This window comes from Dama dama, chromosome 12 (assembly GCF_033118175.1).
Source record: "Dama dama isolate Ldn47 chromosome 12, ASM3311817v1, whole genome shotgun sequence".
Classification (NCBI taxonomy): Eukaryota; Metazoa; Chordata; class Mammalia; order Artiodactyla; family Cervidae; genus Dama; species Dama dama.
The window spans coordinates 41,233,124-41,252,082 of NC_083692.1; the positions used below are offsets into that span (position 1 = coordinate 41,233,124).

Here is an 18,959-nt window from a genome sequence, read left to right on the forward strand (position 1 = left end):
GAGGATACAGGTACATAGTTTGTGGCAATGCTTGTAATACTTCATTTCCAGTAACTGAAAGCAGGATCAAAATTTTGAGCAGATATTTCCAGGTAAACTATGTGCAGAGCAAATATACAGACTCATTAAACATGGCTAGCTTCAAAAATTAAATCTGGCTGATCATACATAACAAACCAAAATTGATATATTTTTCTGGATGAATTTCAAATATGCCAACATAACATTTCTACATTGCGAATTAAAAAACAATTCATAACAATTCTATAGACCATATGCAAGTTTATTTAAATAATTTAAAACTGCACAGAGAGCTAATTTATAGGTATAAAAACAGATGGTTTAGCAACCAAATACAAGCACCACACCAAAAGCAGATTACACACACACCACCAAAGTCTTTGGAAGATGAAGGCAACATTAATATCTCAAGTAATTTTATGAGAATACTTTACTTATATGATAGTCAGATGTTACTAAAACATCTCAAAATATGTAGGGCCCACAAATATTTCAGTTTCAAGTCTTCCCTTCAGTTTTCTTGTCAATATAGTAATGATTCTTCTCAGATATTGTACAACAATCAGTCTAGATTGACAAATGGGCTATCGAAGCCACTATCTTGCTGGCTAGACAGAGGAGCGATTAATTTTCTCGAAGGCAGCAGACACATGGTAGGGGGTACTGTACTGCTCAGTTCTTTGAATTCTGACTTTAATGTATCAGCTTTATGATGAGGTGGGTATCCAAGAGTCATGCTGCTCTTCCCTGGCTGGGAATATGTGATTTCTTCTGACAGGTCTGGAGCATGACCACTCTGACATTTCGTAGGCTGACGAATCATGTTTTTCTCTGAGTCTGAAAGACAGCTGGCTGCTGAAAACTGTTTGAAATTCACAGATTCAACAAGCGAATCCAGAGTGTCTTGCGGCCCACCGTGCAAAAATGACAGCTCATGACTGCTATAGGGTAGACTGGCAGTGTTGGAACGCCAGCCTGAAGAGTCACTCAGGTCTCCTCCATCCTTTACGGGAATTTCCTTAACACCCAAACTTGGACTTTTCTCAGATGCAGCGTTTTCACTTTCCATTAGTGGATTACATTTATATACTTTTAAACCAAGTCTTTCATTAGGACTTCGAAAAGTAATGTGTGTGGATTCAGACTCAGAAAGATCAGGGGTATATCGAGATGAAGGTTTATTTCCGAAGGTTCCAAGGAATAGGTGTGCGTTTGAGTGCTGGAGTGATTCAGAGTCAGGATCACCAACGAGGTCTTTCTTCTTGTGTAAACCAAAGCTTCTTTCATCTTCGCAAGGCACAAACTCAGGAGAAATACTCCTTGGCAAAACGTCTACATGTTTGTGACTGTTATCCCTGAACTGAAAGTCCAGGTGCGACTCTCTGGAACACCTGGGCTTCCCGTCCCCAGGCTCTTCATCCTCTAATTGCCTTCGTAGGTTACAGGCAGCCCTCCTCTTAGGAACCTGGTCGCACATACTTCTGGGGATAGTTTTCAGACTGTTTGATTTGCTTTCCATGTGACATGGTATATTCTGATTCACATCGTTTCTTTTTAATTTTTCAACTCCAGTCAGCCTCTCTGAAGTCAGAGGCAATACTCCTATGTACAAGGGAACACAAAATTAGGGGAAAACAGAATTAGCAGAAAATTAACACTGAAAGAGGAGGGGGGAAAAAACATGTTTTTATATATTTCCAAGCAACGCATATATATTTTATCATTTTCAAAGAAAATACATCAATACTGAACATTTTAAAATCTCATATATATATATATGATAAAGCTGAGTAATTTTGCAATTGAAATCTATTATTATTATCCAGCTGATCTATTATTTTATGCAATAGGTGGTACAGCATTTCAACAGCCAACTGCAACATTTCCAACTTGCTCTGATGTCAAGTATCAAGTTTCTGATGAAGAAAATCTGGTGGAAGGACCCCCCACTGCAATTCAAGACACACACACAACACATTCTTTCAAAGCTAAAATAGTTTCTGATTTAATTAGCTAAGGCACTAAATCTGATCAGAGGCAGAACTCCACAATGCATAGAATCAGAGGCATCATATGTCAGAGTTGGGTACTATGGCCCCTAAAATCCATATAAAGGATTTGCAACTGCTGGGAACATTAGACCAAATCCAGAAAACTTTTCATGTTATATGCCATTGCCCCTTTATAGCCAAGGTTCACATCACCATTCCATTATTTACACAAATAATCTTTGTGCTTCTATTTGAAGAATGTTTACCAACATTCAACTCAGGAATTCCTGAACAATCTTTGCTTCTTGCTTTCCCGAAGTTCAACTGAACTTTGGGAAAGCTTCTCATTTGTAGCTTCTTGGGAAGCTGTACCTTTTATCATTATGAACTTTCACTTTGGTCAGTTTAATGCTAACTCACATTTACCTAATACTGTATTTAACTCTATAATTTATCTAATATCAATCTACATTGCTTGGTATATCACTCTCTAGCCCTGGATTTTGAATTGCTGATGATGGTCTTATCTGAAATAACATACGTCTAGAATTTTTAAAACTGTTTGAAAATTATGCTCTTTTGTTACTGGGTTTAAGCAATTCATGTTTAGTGTGACAGCTGTTTCAATCTACTATTATTATCAATTTACCTATGCTTTCCAGATGTATTTTTCCTTTATAGAGTATTAGATTGAAAACGTTTTCTTCCAAGTTTTACCCTTACTACTTTGAAAGTTATATATTCTAATTCTCTATTCAGTTCAGTTCAGTCGTTCAGTTGTGTCTGACTCTTTGCAACCCCATGAATCACAGCACTCCAGGCCTCACTGTCCATCACAAACTCCCGGAGTTTACTCAAACCCATGTCCATCAAGTCGGTGATGCCATCCAGCCATCTCATCCTCTGTTGTCCCCTTCTCCTCCTGCCTCCAATACCTCCCAGCATCAGGGTCTTCTCCAATGAGTCAACTCTTCGCACGAGGTGGACAAAGTATTGGAGTTTCAGTTTCAGCATCAGTCCTTCCAATGAACACTTAGGACTGCTCTCCTTTAGGATGGACTGGTTGGATCTCCTTGCAGTCCAAGGGACTCTCAAGAGTCTTCTCCAACACCACAGTTCAAAAGCATCAAATTTTTGGCACTCAGCTTTCTTCACGGTCCAACTCTCACATCCATACATGACCACTGGAAAAACCATAGCCTTGACTAGACAGACCTTTGTTGGCAAAGTAACGTCTCTGCTTTTTAATATGCTGTCTAGGTTGGTCATAACTTTCCTTCCAAGGAGTAAGCGTCTTTTAATTTCATGGCTGCAATCACCATCTGCGGTGATTTTGGAGCCCCCCAAAATAAAGTCAGCCACTGTTTCCACTGTCTCCCCATCTATTTGCCATGAAATGATGGGACCAGATTCCATGATCTTAGTTTTCTGAACGTTGAGCTTTAAGCCAACGTTTTCACTCTCCTCTTTCACTTTCATCAAGAGGCTTTTTAGTTCCTCTTCACTTTCTGCCATAAGGGTGGTGTCATCTGCATATCTGAGGTTATTGAGAGTTCTCGCAGCATCTTGATTCCAGCTTGTGCTTCTTTCAGTCCAGCGTTTCTCATGATGTACTCTGCATATAAGTTAAATAAGCAGGGTGACAATATACAGCCTTGACGTACTCCTTTTCCTATTTGGAACCAGTCTGTTGGTCCATGTCCAGTTCTAACTGTTGCTTCCTGATCTGCATATAGGTTTCTCAAGAGGCAGGTCAGGTGGTCTGGTATTCCCATCTCGGTCAGAATTTTCCAGTTTATTGTGAGCCACACAGTCAAAGGCTTTGGCATAGTCAATAAAGCAGAAATGGATGTTTTTCTGGAACTCTCTTGCTTGTTCGATCATCCAGTGGATGTTGGCGATTTGATCTCTGGTTCCTCTGTCTTTTCTAAAACCAGCTTGAACATCTAGAAGTTCATTGTTAACATATTGCTCTAGCCTGGTTTGGAGAATTTTGAGCATTACTTTACTGGCGTGTGAGATGAGTGTGCAATTGTGTGGTAGTTTGAGCGTTCTCTGGCATTGCCTTTCTTTGGGATTGGAATGAAAACTGACCTTTTCCAGTCCTGTGGCCACTGCTGACTTTTCCAAATTTGCTGGCATATTGAGTGCAGCACTTTCACAGTATCATCTTTTAGGATTTGAAACAGCTCAACTGGAATTCCATCACATCCACTAGCTTTGTTCACAGTGATGTTTCCTAAGGCCCACTTGAATTCACATTCCAGGATGTCTGGCTCTAGGTGAGTGATCACACCATCATGATTATCTGGGTCATGAAGATCTTTTTTGTACAGTTCTTCTGTGTATTCTTGCCATCTCTTCTTAATATCTTCTGCTTCTGTTAGGTCCATACCATTTCTGTCCTTTATCAAACCCATCTTTGCATGAAATGTTCCCTTGGTATCTCTAATCTTCTTGATGAGATCTCTAGTCTTTCTCATTCTGTTGTTTTCCTCTATTTCTTTGCACTGATCCCTAAGGAAGACTTTCTTATCTCTCCTTGCTATTCTTTGGAACTCTGAATTCAAATGGGAATATCTTTCCTTTTCTCCTTTGCTTTTGGCTTCTCTTCTTTTCACAGCTATTTGTAAGGCCTCCTCAGACAACCATTTTGCCTTTTTGCATTTCTTTTCCATGGGGATGGTCTTGATCCCTGTCTCCTGTACAATGTCACGAACCTCCGTCCATAGTTCATCAGGCTCTCTGTCTATCATATCTAGTCCCTTAAATCTATTTGTCACTTCCACTGTATAGTCATAAGGGATTTGATTTAGGTCATACCTGAATGGTCTATTGGTTTTCCCTACTTTCTTCAATTTAAGTCTGAATTTGGCAATAAGGAGTTCATGATCTGAGTCGCAGTCAGCTCCCGGTCTTGTTTTTGCTCACTGTATAGAGCTTCTCCATCTTTGGCTGCAAAGAATATAATCAATCTGATTTCAGTGTTGACCATCTGGTGATGTCCATGTAATAATTCTCTATTAGTTAGCCTTAATTCTTTTTCTTTTTAAATTTATTTTTGGCTATGCTGGGTCTTCAGTGCTATGCACAAGCTTTCTGTAGCTGCACTGAGCAGGGGTTACACTCTAGTTGGGGTGTGAGGACTTCTCACTGAAGTAGCTTCTCTTATTGCAAAGCACAGGCTTAGGACACACAAGCTTCAGCAGTTGTGACGCATAGACTCTAGAGTGCATGGGCTTCGTAGTTTTGGCATTTGGGCCCAGGAGTTGAAGCTCACAGGCTCGAGAGTACATGCTCAGCAGTTTGGTGCATAGGCTTAGTTTCCCCACGTGTTAGCCTTAAATTTTTATACACATACTTAAACTTGTATCTTTACAGCAAGCTACAGAGTTATAAGTATCTGTATCTTCTCCTTGAAAATAATATAAATTTTAGAATATTGTTAGTTTCCTCTACAATATCCTCTTTCATGTTTCTGAGGATACTGTATTTTTCTAACATTCTCACATCCTGTTGTTTGTTCTTAATTCTATTTCTACAGGTGTAAGCTCTGTTTTGAGGATTTTTTTTTTTTTTTTTTTGCTTTTTTTGCTATGTCTTGCTCTAAGTTTGGTTTCTTTTTTCATGGTGCTGCTTTCTATAAATATATAGTAATTCTCAGTTGAATGCATATCTTTTAGATGTCTTGAGCACAGTATCTGCTGGTTGTTTAAAGCAGTTGCAAGTGGAGTGAAAATGAATGAGCAGCAGAGTAGAAAGACCTAATTGCTGATATTCTGGGCATGTGAGCTCTCAGTTTCTCCTTGGTGTGGGCAGCCAACTAGAGTACTGCCCTGTCCCCAGACTGTTTCTGTTGCTCTCACCCAGCTTAATACTGAGGTTCAGAAAGGGAAGTAGGCAGAAATAAAGACAGTGCCCCCACCTGGTTTTGGTTGCTCTGGAATACCAATTACCCCAATGGTATCCCCTAGGCTTCCTACTTCTGGAATATACCACCACCATCCTGTGTAGAACAGTTTCCCTATTGCTCCCACTTGTAACTGTCATCTTCTGGGAGCTCTGAACTGAGGTTTCCATCTTCAATCTTCTTTCAGGGATTTCTCACAGCCTCTGATCTAGCAATTATAACTTTTAAAAGCTGAGTTATAATTTCTTCTTTCTCTCTTTCTATATTGTCACTTAAAATCCTTTCTATCCTTTCTAGGGATAGAAGCAGCAAAATGAAGCCGATGGGCAAGCTCAGTCTGCCTACTTGAACTGGAAACTATACTGTTTTTCCAGTTTAAGTAAAATATGCATATAATTTGATAAATTAGCTCTCACTCCTTACATTCCCCATTTTCCTACTAAAAATATTAAATATCTAAAAGAAAGAGAGAGAAAAATCTTTCAAGTAACTCATTTTCACATACCTGACTGTGTAGTTTTGCTCTGGGATCTATTAGAAATAGGTGTTTCCAGCAATTTTGCCATCATAGCAAGCTTGCTAGCAGCATTGATGATCTTCTTCTCAGCCCTGTGGGGAATTCCAGAAAATAGAATTAATAGAGTGTAGAGGAAGAAAATGAGTTTCCTTAGCCCCAGGATTTCTGTTTTCCTATATGCTCTGCCACCATTAAGAGTAGCACAGACATTAAGCCTCTCTTAACCCTCTACTCATCGTGTAGATACAGTTAATTCTGTGGCTAAGGAAAATGCTTATTACAAAATGACAAAATGCTGTCCTGGTACTCTCAGGACACATTGTTTAGACAGAACTTACCCTTCCTCCTTCCCATCATCCTGCAAAATCTGCTGGAGGCAAATCAAATAATATTTGCGCATCTTTCGGGCGGTTTCTTGACGTTCTCGCAATACCTCTGCTTTTACCATTTCTGCAGCTCTTTCCTTACTCTCCTGAATATAACGAAGCATATCACCTGGGGGCGGGGGGAATCCCCACAAAATGCATGTTTATTGGCAGTTTTTTCAAAATAAGAGAGGCAGACTTCAGACCAATTTTCTGGGAGATGAAGTAACTGGAGATTTAGCTTAAATATTATAGCTTAACACCATCATTAAAATGGAATATTTCGGTCACCATTTTAGTAGACTAATAGGAGAAGTAATCTAAAAGTCCACTTAGAAAGATGACAGAACACAAATATGGTCAGAGAAACACAGGATATCCCCTACGGAAACTGTCATATTTTAAACACTGAGACAAGAAATTATCATTAATATGAGGCACAGAAATTTATGCATTTCAATTACATGTCAAGTTAAGACAAGAGAAAAAGAAATATACTGAAAGGGTGAGGCAGCAAGGAAGAGAGAAGTAGACACAGAGAAAGGAGGCAATATAAGCTGGAGAGATTCACAGCCTTCTGTTTACTTGTGCTCTAAAAACCCATGTTTCATTGTTTCTTCAATTTTTTCCATAGCACTTATGAATATCCAACTAAATATAATACTAGAATCCATGAGAAGTATACAAAATGCTATTGCAGGGAGAGATTTGAGACTCACGGTGCCTCCTGAAATTTTCACTTAAAAACAGTTCACAGCTTTCAAGTCTTCCTTTTATCTTTAACTCAATGTGCTTTGATTGGGACTACCACACCGAAGAACTGATGCTTTCAAACTGTGGTATTAGAGAAGACTCTTGAGAGTCCCTTGGACAACAAGGAGATCCAACCAGTCCATCCTAAAGGAAATCAGTCCTGAACATCATTGGAAGGACTGATGCTGAAGCTCCAATACTTTGGCCACCTGATGCAAAGAACTGACTCATTAGAAAAGACCCTGATGCTGGGAAAGACTGAAGGCAGGAAGAGAAGGGGATGACAGAGGATGAGATGGTTGGATGGCATCATCAATTCAATGGACATGAGTCTGAGTAAATTCCAGGAGGTGGTGATGGACAGAGAAGCCTGGCATGCTGCAGTCCACGGGGTTGCAAAGAGTCGGACACAACTAAGCGACTGAACTGAACTGAACTGAACTCAACTGAACCACTCTTTAAGATTAACATTTTGTCCTAAATCCAGGGCTACATCCTACTGGTTGAATATCACCATTCCTATTAAATTAAGGAGTCTAATTCATAAAGGAATCCCATTCTATCAGTAAGCTCTTCCCAGAAATTACACATTCTATGCAAAAATGCTAAGTGGAAGACTATTTTTCATTATTTCAAGTGGGAAAAATTTTAATGGAGTACATGTCAATACAAAATATCCAACCAATTTCTAAAATATAATACATGTAAATACACAACAAGTTATCACATTAAGATGAAAAAGGACGCTTAAAATTTCACTTTTTGATTAATTATTAACAAAAAGTTAATTTCTTTCTAGTAACATGGATTCTGTTAGAACAGCAACAACAAAGAAGCATATTCTTTATACTAAGTGGCATTTTCAAAGCATCTACAGCATGATTTTGATGATCTACCAATTATATTTGAAACTTGAGACATCTCCCACTCATTTTGTTTAAAATGAGTGCAAGCTTTAGGAGGCAAATATACATATCTCATACATAAACACTGGTATTGTTCTGAGATATATATACTAACTATGTAATACTACAGTTAAAAACTGGGAGGTTTTCTACTAGGAAAACAAACCACATAAATAATTCTGTAGGATATATTACACCACCTAGTACCACAAAGGTCTTGATAAACAAATTTACATGTATGACATAATCCATTATGAAAATAATGAGAAACCACAGAACAATTCCTAGTAACATTAATTTTCTATGGTCTTTAAAAGCTTATGGAGGAAAATAATAACTCATTTAAAACTCATATGGCATGTTTGGGGGGACTAGTGATTTAAGTTGTTTGATTATAAAATTTTTAGGTTAATATTAGTGTCCAAGAAGAAAAATTCTGAAAGCAGTTCAAGATGGTATTATAGGAAATCCTGAATTCACCTCCTCCCATGGACATACCACATCTATAGCCACATATGGAACAACTGTCCCTGAAAATGACCTGAGAACTAGCAGAAGAGTCACCCACAGCAAAGCAGACATATCAAGGTGAGTAGCAGAGGTAGATAACAGTCTTGTCAAAACCTTCACCTTGCACATGGCATCTCACAATTAGGAATAATAGCACAAAAACAAAGCTTCTCCCTGAGGTGCAAGGGGTTTGAACCCACATCAGATGCCCCAACTCTTGGGACGTGAACCAGAGAGATGAGCCTCCAAAACATCTGGTTTTGGAAACCAAAAAGGTTTGGTTTACATCCAAGAGACACAAAGTGCTGTAGCAAACGGAGATTCCATTCTTATAGGACCCATTCAGAGACTCGCTCAAGTCGGGAACCCAGTGCAAAAACAACAGCATGATACATGCCTAGACCTTATGTGAAGGAGATGCACTTGCTCACCTTGAAGCATCCGTCAGAAGGGCAGAATCTGTCAGAACTCTCCTAGGATCAGAGGTGCTCGCGGGAGCCATTTGGGAACCCGACTTCTACCTTACAAGTGCTGGCCCTTACAGGCACCATTTTTGCACTCTTCCTCTGCTGTGCTACAGCCATTTGTCCCACGTCTGCATTCCCTGGTTGTCCTGACACACCAAACCCAGCAGGTGTGCACAGTCCAAGTAGGGGACATCCCTTGAACACCTGGCCTTGGGGACTAGAAGGCTTGTGTTTCTGGGCCCCACACGAATGAAACTGAAGAGACCATTCTTGGCAATCTACAGCCCCCAGGACACAGCACCCTAAACACACCCTAGTCTTCCTGTGACCACCCCTTCAAGACTGGGAGAGGTAGCTCTCCTATTTCACATAATACATAGAATTAAACACATAGAGAGTTAAGCAAAATGAAGAAACAGAACTATGTTCCAAATAAAAGAACCAGACAAACCCCAGAAAAAAACCTTAATGAAATGGAGGTCAGTAACTTACCTGATAAAGAGTTCAAACTAATGGTCATAAAGATGTTCATCAATAAGAATGGATGAACGTAGAGGGAACTTAAACAAAAAATAAACAGGAAATACAAGAAATGTTAAAGAGACTCACTTCAGATGTAAGGATATATAAAGGCTAAAGTGAAGGAATGGATCAATATTTCATGCAAATAGAAAGCAAAAGAAAGCTGAAGCAGCTACACTTATATCAAATAAAAAAGACGTTAAAACAAAGACTGTAATAAAAGACAAAGATGGACATTAGAAAATGATAAAGGGATCAACCCAACAAGAAGATATAAATAACATTTGTTAAAATTTATTCACCCAATATAGGAGCACCAAGATATATAAAACAGTATGATCAGACCTACAAGGAGAAATCAACAGTGATACAATAATAATAGGGGGATTTAATACCCCGTTTACATCAATGGGTAGCTCATCTAGGCAGAAAATAAATAGAGAAACACTGGCATTAAACAATACAGTAGCCTAGATGAACTTAAAAGATATGTAGAGACTATTTTACTCTAAAACAGGAGAATACACATTTTCTTCAAGTGCACATACAACATTCTCCAGGATATAGCACATGTTAGGCCACAAGTCTCAATGCACCTTTAAAAAATTGAAACCAATCAAGTATCTTTTCCAATCACAATGGTATGAAATTAAAAATCAAAAAAGGAAACTGGAAAAAGCACGAATATGTGGAGACTTAACATCATGTTACTAAATAACCAATGAATCAAAGGAATAAAAAATAAACCTAAAGATAAATGAAAAAATCAATAAAACATACCAAAATATACTGGATATAGCAAAAGCAGTTTTAAAAGAGAAGTTCATAGCAATACAGGCCTACCTTGGGAAACAATGTTAAACAATCTAACTTTACACTTAAAGGAACTAGAAAAAGAAGAAAAAAGAAGGGACAAAGTTAGTAGAAGGAAGAAAATAATAAAAACGAGAACAAAAATAAATTAGAGACATAAAAAAAATAGAAAAAGTCCATGATAAAAAATGGGCAGAAGACCTAAATAAACATTTCGTCAAAGAAGACATACAGATGGCCAACAGGCACATGAAAAGATGTTCAACATCTCTAATTATTAGAGAAGTGTAAATCAAAACTACAGTGAGGTATCACCTCACACTAGTGAGAAAGGCCATCATTAAAAAGTTTACAAAAAAACAAAAGATGGAGATGGTGTAGAAAAAGGAATCCCTCCTACATTGTTGGTGGGAATGTAAATTGGTACAGCCACTATGAAAAACATAATGGAAGTTCCTCAAAAAACTAAAATTAGAGTCACCATACAATCTAGCAGTACCACTTCTGGGTATATATCTAGTGAAAACTCTAATTCAAAAAGATACGTGCATCCCCAATGTTCATAGCAGCATTATTTACAATAGCCAAGATACAGAAGCAAACTAAATGTTCATTGATGGATGAACGGAAAAAGCTGTGGTATACAGGAATACTACTCAGCCATAGAAAACAATGAAATAATGCCATTTGCAGCAACATGGATGGACCTAGAGATTATCATTCTAAGTGAAGAAAGAAAGAGAAAGACAAATACCATATGATATCACTTATATGTGGAATCTAAAATATGATACAAATGAACTTATTTGCAAATCAGAAAAGGGAATTCCCTGACAGTCTAGTGCTTAGGACTCCACACTTCCACTTCAAGGGGCATAGACTGGATCCCTGGTCACTGAACTAAGATCCTATAATCCACATGGTACCACCAAAAAAAACTACCCAGAACAGATTCACAGACATAGATAACAAATTTATGGCTACCAAAGGGGAAAGGAGGTGGAGTAGGGATAAATTAGGAGGTTGTGATTAGCAGATACAGACTAATACATAAAAAAGGGATAAATAACAAAGTTCTACTGTATATCAGAAGGAACTATATTCAATATCACATAATAAATCATAATGGAAAATAATATACATATTATGTATAATATATATTATATATGCACATATAGATGAGTCCCTTGGCTGTACACCAGAAGCTAACACAATGCTGTAAATCAACTATACTTCAGTAAAAAAATTTTTTAATGAAAGAAGAGAGAGGGAAAAAAACAAGATTTACTTAAAAGAAAAACAACAACAACAAAACTGAGAAAAGATCAATAAAACTAATACCCGGTTCTTTGAAAAAAGAAAGCTGATGAACCTTTAGCTAGACTCACTAAGAAAACCCAGGACCAGATGGCTTCACTAGTAAATTCTACCAACCATTCAAAGAAGATATAATATCTACCCTCCTCAAATTCTTGTAAAAAAAAAACAGAGAAGGGGATATTCCCAAACACATCTTATGAAGCCAGCATTACCCTGATGCCAAACTAAACAAGAACACCACCAAAAAAAAAAAAAAAAGTTACAGGCCAATATCACTGATGAACACAGACACAAAAATCTTCAAAATACTAACAAATCAAATTGGGCAATACACTAAAGGGAGCATACACCATGATCAAGTGGGATTTAACCCAGGGATGCAAGGACTGTTCAATATTCACAAGTCAATCAGTGCAATATACCACACATTAACAAAACGAAGGATAAAAACAGTGTGGTATTGACATAAAAACAAAGAGGTCAATGGAACAAAATATAGAGTCCAGAAACAAACGCACCCACACGTGGTTGATTAATTTACAACAAAGAAGGCAAGAATATATGATGGGGAAAGGACAATCTCTTCAAAAAATGGTAATGGAAAAACTGGACAGCCACATGCAAAAGAATCAGAGTGTGCCACTTTCTTATAACATATACAAAATCAACTCAAAATGGATTAGGGGCTTGACTGTAAGACCAGAAAACCATAAAACTCCTAGAAGAAAATATTGGCAGTAAACTCATTGACACTGGTCTCAGTGATTTTTTTTTTAGACCCAACTCCAAAAGCAGTGGCAATCTAAGCAAAAATAAATAAATGAGACTACATCAAACTACAATGCTTCTGCACAGCAAAGGAAACCATCAAAAAAATAAAAAGGCAACCTATTAAATAAATGAGAGAAGATATTTGCAAATTATATATCTAATAAGGAATTAATTTCCAATATATATATAAAGAACTCACACAACTCAGCATCAACAAGAAATAAACAACCTGATTAAAAAATGGTCAGAGGAATAGATTTCCAAACAAAACATAGAGATGACCAATAAGTATATGCTCAACATCACTAATCATCATGGAAATGCAAGTCAAAATCACAATGAGGTATCACCTCACAGCTGTTAGAATGGCTATTATCAAAAGACCAAGATGTGTTAGTGAGCATGTGGAGGAAAAGAGAAACCCTATGAATTGGTGATGGGAATGTAGATTGGCATAGCCACTATGGAGGTTCCTCAAACATACTCAAACAGTATGGAGGTTCCTCAAAAAATGAAAAATAGTACTACCACATAATCCAGCAATTTCACTTCTGGATATTTATCAAAAGAAAGTGAAAACACTAATTCAGAAAGATCTATGTGTGCCAATGTTCACTGCAGCATCATGTACAATAGCCAAGCTATCCAAACAACCTAAGCATCCATCAGTGGATGAATGGATAAAGAAGGTGTTCTAGACATACAATGATACTACTCAGCCATAAAAAACAACAAAATCTTGCCATTTGTGACAACCTGGGTGGATCTTGAGGACATTATGCTAAGTGAACTGTCAGAGAAAGACAAATACTGTATGATTTCATTTATATGTGGAATCTTTAAAAAAGAAAAAGGCAAATGAACAGAGAACAGACTAGTGGTTGCCAGAGGGGAAAGGGTTGAACAGTGGGCAAAATGGGGCAGAGGGTCAATAAGTACAAAGTCATGAGGATGAGGAAGTACAGCACAGGTGACTATAGTGAAGAATACCTTACAGCAGTCCCCTCTTATCCCTGGGGAATACATCCCAAGACCCTTAATGGATGCTTGAAACCACGTACTGAACCCTATATATACATTTTTTCTGATACATACATCACCTTCTTAACATTTAATTTATAAATTAGGCACAGTAAGAGATTAACAACAGCAATTAGTAAGAGAGAAATTTTAACAATTTAATAAAATTATGTGAATGTGATCTCTCTCTAAATATCTTATTGTGCATATTTAATGTCTTTTTCATTTTAACTAAGCACTTATCATCCACTGTATCTGTAAATTTTGCAGTTTGAGGTGTGACAGCAAAACTATCATGAATTGCTTTCTTTCTTCACCATTTTGTGGGCAGAAGATCTGTCCTTACTGTAGATCTCAGCAACCTCACCATATAATTTTTTCTTTCCTTATTAAGTCGAGAACTTTTACCATTTTACTTAAAGGAAGCACTTTACAGCTTCTCTTTGACATATACGAATTGCTAACATCCCTATTCTTGCACTTTGCGGCCTTTATTAGGTAAAAGAAGGGTTATGAACACAACCACTACGACATAGTGATAGTGGGTCCAATAACCAAGGTGGGTACTAAGTGACCAACAGGCAGAATATGCTGACAAAGGGGTGATTCACTTCCAGAGGCAGACAGCATGATGGCTGAGATTTCATCATGCTACTCAAAATGGCCTGCAATTTAAAACTTACTATTTATGCAGTTTTCCATTTCATGTTTTTGGACTACAGTAGACCACAGGTAACTGAAACCATGAAAGTAAAATCACAGATAAGAGGGAACTATTGTATATTTTGTAACTTTGTATGGTGATGGGGAAACTAGACTTATTGTGGAGATCACTTCACAGCATAAACAAACACCGAATCAATTATGTTACAGGCCTGAAACTAATATAGTGATACATGTCAATTATACTTTAAAATATATATACACATATATTTTAGTCCAAAAAAACCCCAGGATAATTAACAATATAAAAATACCTCTATCCTTGTGCCACTTCCAAAATTTTGGTGGCAAACCCCAAATTTACTTGGGTAAAATCACCTATTATGACATAATTTAGAAAAGCTATCAATGATCTCTTCTAAAAACAGGTAATATAATATCTCAGATTAAGGTAGTTCAGAAAATTCCCCCAAATTACTACTATTAGTTACAAAAAAGACCCAAACCACCTTGAAACCTTAGGAATCTCTTTAGAGACTTACGCTTAATCTTTTTTACAGCTTTAATGTATTGCCCGCGAAGTTCTTCCAAGGCCACCTCATTGCATGGCAGGCAGGCATTTTCAATAGCTCCTTCTGACAGTGACCTAAAAAAATACAGAGATTAAGTGAAAAACATAATTTGAAAAATATGCATATATAATTTTTTAAATATATATACATAAATATATATTCTAGTAAAACAAGCTGTGTGCTTAAAAATACACATCTGAGGATTCTACTATAATTATTTAGGAGAAAAAGGCAAACTTAAGTGTTATGGTTACTTATATCACAATAAATCCACATGATGAAAACCTATACAGTTACTGAAGAGTACATTATAAAAGTATATCTAATGACATGGGGGAAAGGTTTATAATACTAATAAAAGGCCACAAAGTAGCTTATATAATAATCTCAATTTTTAAAACATGTGCACATGTTGTGTTTGTATAAAAGTGAAAGTGAAAGTCAGTCATGTCTCTTTGTGACCCCTTGGATATACACTCCATGGAATTCTCCAGGCCAGAATACTGGAGTAGGTAGCCGTTCCCTTCTCCAAGAGATTTCCCCAACCAGGGATCAAAGCCAGGTCTCCCATATTGCAGGCAGATTCTTTATCAGCTGAGCCACCAGAGAAGCCCAAGAATACTGGAGTGGGTAAGCCTCTCCCTTCTCCAGCAGATCTTCCCAAACCAAAGACTTTAAATAAAGAGTATCTTCTGGGTTCATACAACCTTTCTGTATAAACGCAAACCCAAAACAACAAATAGCAACGGGACCATACCTATCAAAAAAAAGAGTATCTTCTGGGAATAGGGTTTTAAAAGATCTTTTTTTTTTTTTTTATACCTTTTTGCTATGCAACAATAACAGTAATTTACATTCTTGGTATGATAATATTGATAGGACTGTTATTTTTTTTAAAAAGTGAAGAGACTCAGAAATAAACAGTTTCTTTGAAATAGTAAACGTCTACCTTGGTGGTAATGTTTTACAAAGTGTTCTCAATTCTTCTAATTTATTCTTCATGTCATTGTTTTCTTCTATTAATTCTTCAACGACTTTAGTATTCTCTTCTAAAAAAGAAAGTGTATAGTATATTGGTCAATCTCTTTTTCTCTCTTTCCCTTAAATTACCAGCACAAATGTTCATAGAGGAGACTGCCAAATTTCCAGTCGTTCCCTGTGAAACCCAAATCTGACCACCTACTGTTCTATATTCTCAGTACTTTAAATCTGTATCCCATTTTCAAATCATTTTGGGTTACAGACTGTCCTGTAATAAATCTCTAATTGCTTTATATGCATGTGGTTTGCCTTCCAGTTAGATGGAAGGCTTTATTTAGAAATACAGGTTTCCTAATTCCATGTCCCTCATGGACCCTGGTATGCAGTCTATGCTCGTATAAATTGATCATTGAACAAGCACCTCAATACAAAATTAAGAGAAAAAAGTTAAGCTTAAGTAGGTGCCATTTTCAAAAATAACATAAGATCTTCAACTCTTTGAACTTTTAAAAACAAGATAAGGAGACTGATGGAGTCCCTGTGGCACAGAGGACAAAGCATAAATTTCAGAGAGACACAAGTTTAAGGCCTTCTTACCCACTGGATGAGCTTAGGCAAACTAATCTTTCTGAAACTGAGTTTTTTTAATGTGTAAAATGCGGATAGTGTTATCGACCTTGACGATTATAATGGAAATAAAATAGTAAATGCACAGCACCTTATACAAGGTCTGGCAATAACAATGTTTAATAAATATGAAAATGGCACCCCTTGTTTCCTACTATTCCAGCCTTTCAACACACCCTACAAGTTGGGGAATAAATCATTCTGTTCTCCCAGTGATGTATACAGCTTGTATATTTCTAATCCACTCACTCTTACTCCATTACTTTTCAATAAATGCTACCATGACAGTGGAAAATGGAATTTAAGAAACAATAAAGCAACCGAAATAGCAAAAATTTTATCAACTAGCAGATTTACATTAACACAAACACTGAAATTATCAAATGGCTTAAATGCTGACCCTGACCTCTTTTATTAGCTTGCTGTTTTGAGCCAACTACCAACTTTCTTGGATTATTTCTAAGTCCACAAATTACAGAAGTAATCAGCCTCAAAAAACACTATGTAGAATAACTATTGTATGATCATAATGTACAGTGCTAAATATTATTATCTGTAAATAAGCACAACCTACTGCCCTTATCATTTTATTATATAAAACAAATTTCTTGATTTTCATCAAATTTTACAACAGCCTCCTCCACAGGAGGAGAAATTTACCACCACAGTTGGACAAATTTACTTGCTCTCCAGCCTCTGTTAAAGACCTAAGCAATCACCATGGGAAATGCAGTTGTTAAAATTTTTATCTCAAAATTGCTAAAATACTTTCTCAGCCTTAAAGCAATTATGACCTATCTTTAACAGACTTAGGAAGCAGTAATGGGAGTAGGTGGCTACTCGGGCAAAAATGTTTACCGAGTGTGCTATGATGCCAGGTACTATGCTAAGGCTGGGACAGGATTTAATCCTTGTCACCACCACACTCCAAAGGAGAATACAGACATCAAATAATCACAAGTATGACAAATGTTACAAAACTCATAGGAGCAGTGGGAAATGTCTAACAGAAGAAACTAGCCAAGTCTGGGGTGCTTAGGAAAGCCTCTATAGGGAAATCATGTGCCAGGGGGTTGACGAATAGGTGTTAGCCAGGCATTGTGACCAGGATGGGGAGACAGATGCTGTTGGTAAGTGAAGAGGTGCACAAAGGCCCAGAAAGTCAGTGAAATCCCTGCCACAGCTCTGTGAGAAGATAAGAGGGCTGGGCAGGACATGAGCCTGAAAGGCTGGCAGAAGTGGGATCAGGAAGGGCTTCTTAAATTATGTCAAATTTTGTTTTACACCGAGGGCCAGACAAGCTACTGAGGCGCTTTAAACAACAGAGTGTCACAGTCAGATTTACTTTTCTAAAAGGCCGCTCTAGCTTCCTTATGGAGAATGGACTGGAAGCAAGACTGGAAGCACAAAGAGATGACTGTTGTCCAAGCAAATGACAGAGGTGGATGGAGGAAAAAAGTGAACCTACCCGCCTGGGTCTGGATGAAACATTGTTTGGGACCCTTGCATTCAGTCCTTCCTTCATCAAGCATTTATTACTGTCTTGTATATAACGGGTACCAGACTATAAGGATAAATGAGATACCATCTCAACAAATTTGTAGGTTAAAAAGATGTTGGGCAAGTAATCAAAAAGTGAGATACAGAATGTTACCAGAGGAGGAGACAAATGTCCTGAGGCCACACGGAAGCAGCCCATCTAGCCCACACTGGCAAAAATCAAGGCTCTGCAGACAAGATATCCTCTCAATTGAATTGTAAAGGATGGGCAAGAGTAGGGCCAAAACAAGAATGAGAGGGCAAAGCATAGGACAGAATGACAATATTATAAAAGAAAATTCCTGACCAGCTCGGGCATCTGAAATATTTCAAAGATAAAGAATATAGAGCACAGGGTGTAAGTCAACACCCTGTGAAAGGTAAGAGGGAGCAGCCTTGTGAGCCCAATAGCTCCCTTCTTCAAGAGGGCAATAGGGAAAGGAAGAAGACGGGCCGTTTAGACAACTCCCCAACAGCACTGTGAAGAACAGATGGAGAGAGGAGGCCACATCAGACCCAGACGTCTTGGTTCATGTCTCTTCCCTCTGCCTGGAATGCCATTCTCTTTGGCAAACACATTCATCTTTCAAGGCTTAGTCAAGCCTTCCTTAACTTTAATAGGAGGAAGATTCAACTAACATCCTTTCTTCCTAGTTTACATGAACGTACTGCCAGCTTCCCAGAGCTGCAAT

General features: G+C 37.6%; 1 protein-coding gene across 9 annotated transcripts in view; it reads right to left on the minus strand.

Annotated features, from left to right (window-relative positions):
- Positions 1 to 276: 276 nt before the first annotated feature.
- Positions 277 to 18,959, minus strand: part of CEP152 (centrosomal protein 152) — a 99,646-nt gene continuing 80,963 nt past the window's right edge. For 8 of the 9 annotated variants that reach the window (XM_061157098.1, XM_061157097.1, XM_061157091.1 and 5 more), the window contains 5 exons: positions 16,070 to 16,169; positions 15,091 to 15,194; positions 6,778 to 6,934; positions 6,428 to 6,531; positions 277 to 1,623 (listed from right to left, as the gene is read on the minus strand). In XM_061157098.1, coding sequence (XP_061013081.1) covers positions 584 to 1,623; positions 6,428 to 6,531; positions 6,778 to 6,934; positions 15,091 to 15,194; positions 16,070 to 16,169 — 1,505 coding nt within the window. In that variant the 3' untranslated portion in view covers positions 277 to 583. Of the gene's footprint in view, positions 1,624 to 4,835; positions 4,968 to 6,427; positions 6,532 to 6,777; positions 6,935 to 15,090; positions 15,195 to 16,069; positions 16,170 to 18,959 lie in introns of all 9 variants that reach the window. The other variant, XM_061157096.1, reaches the window with a different exon arrangement.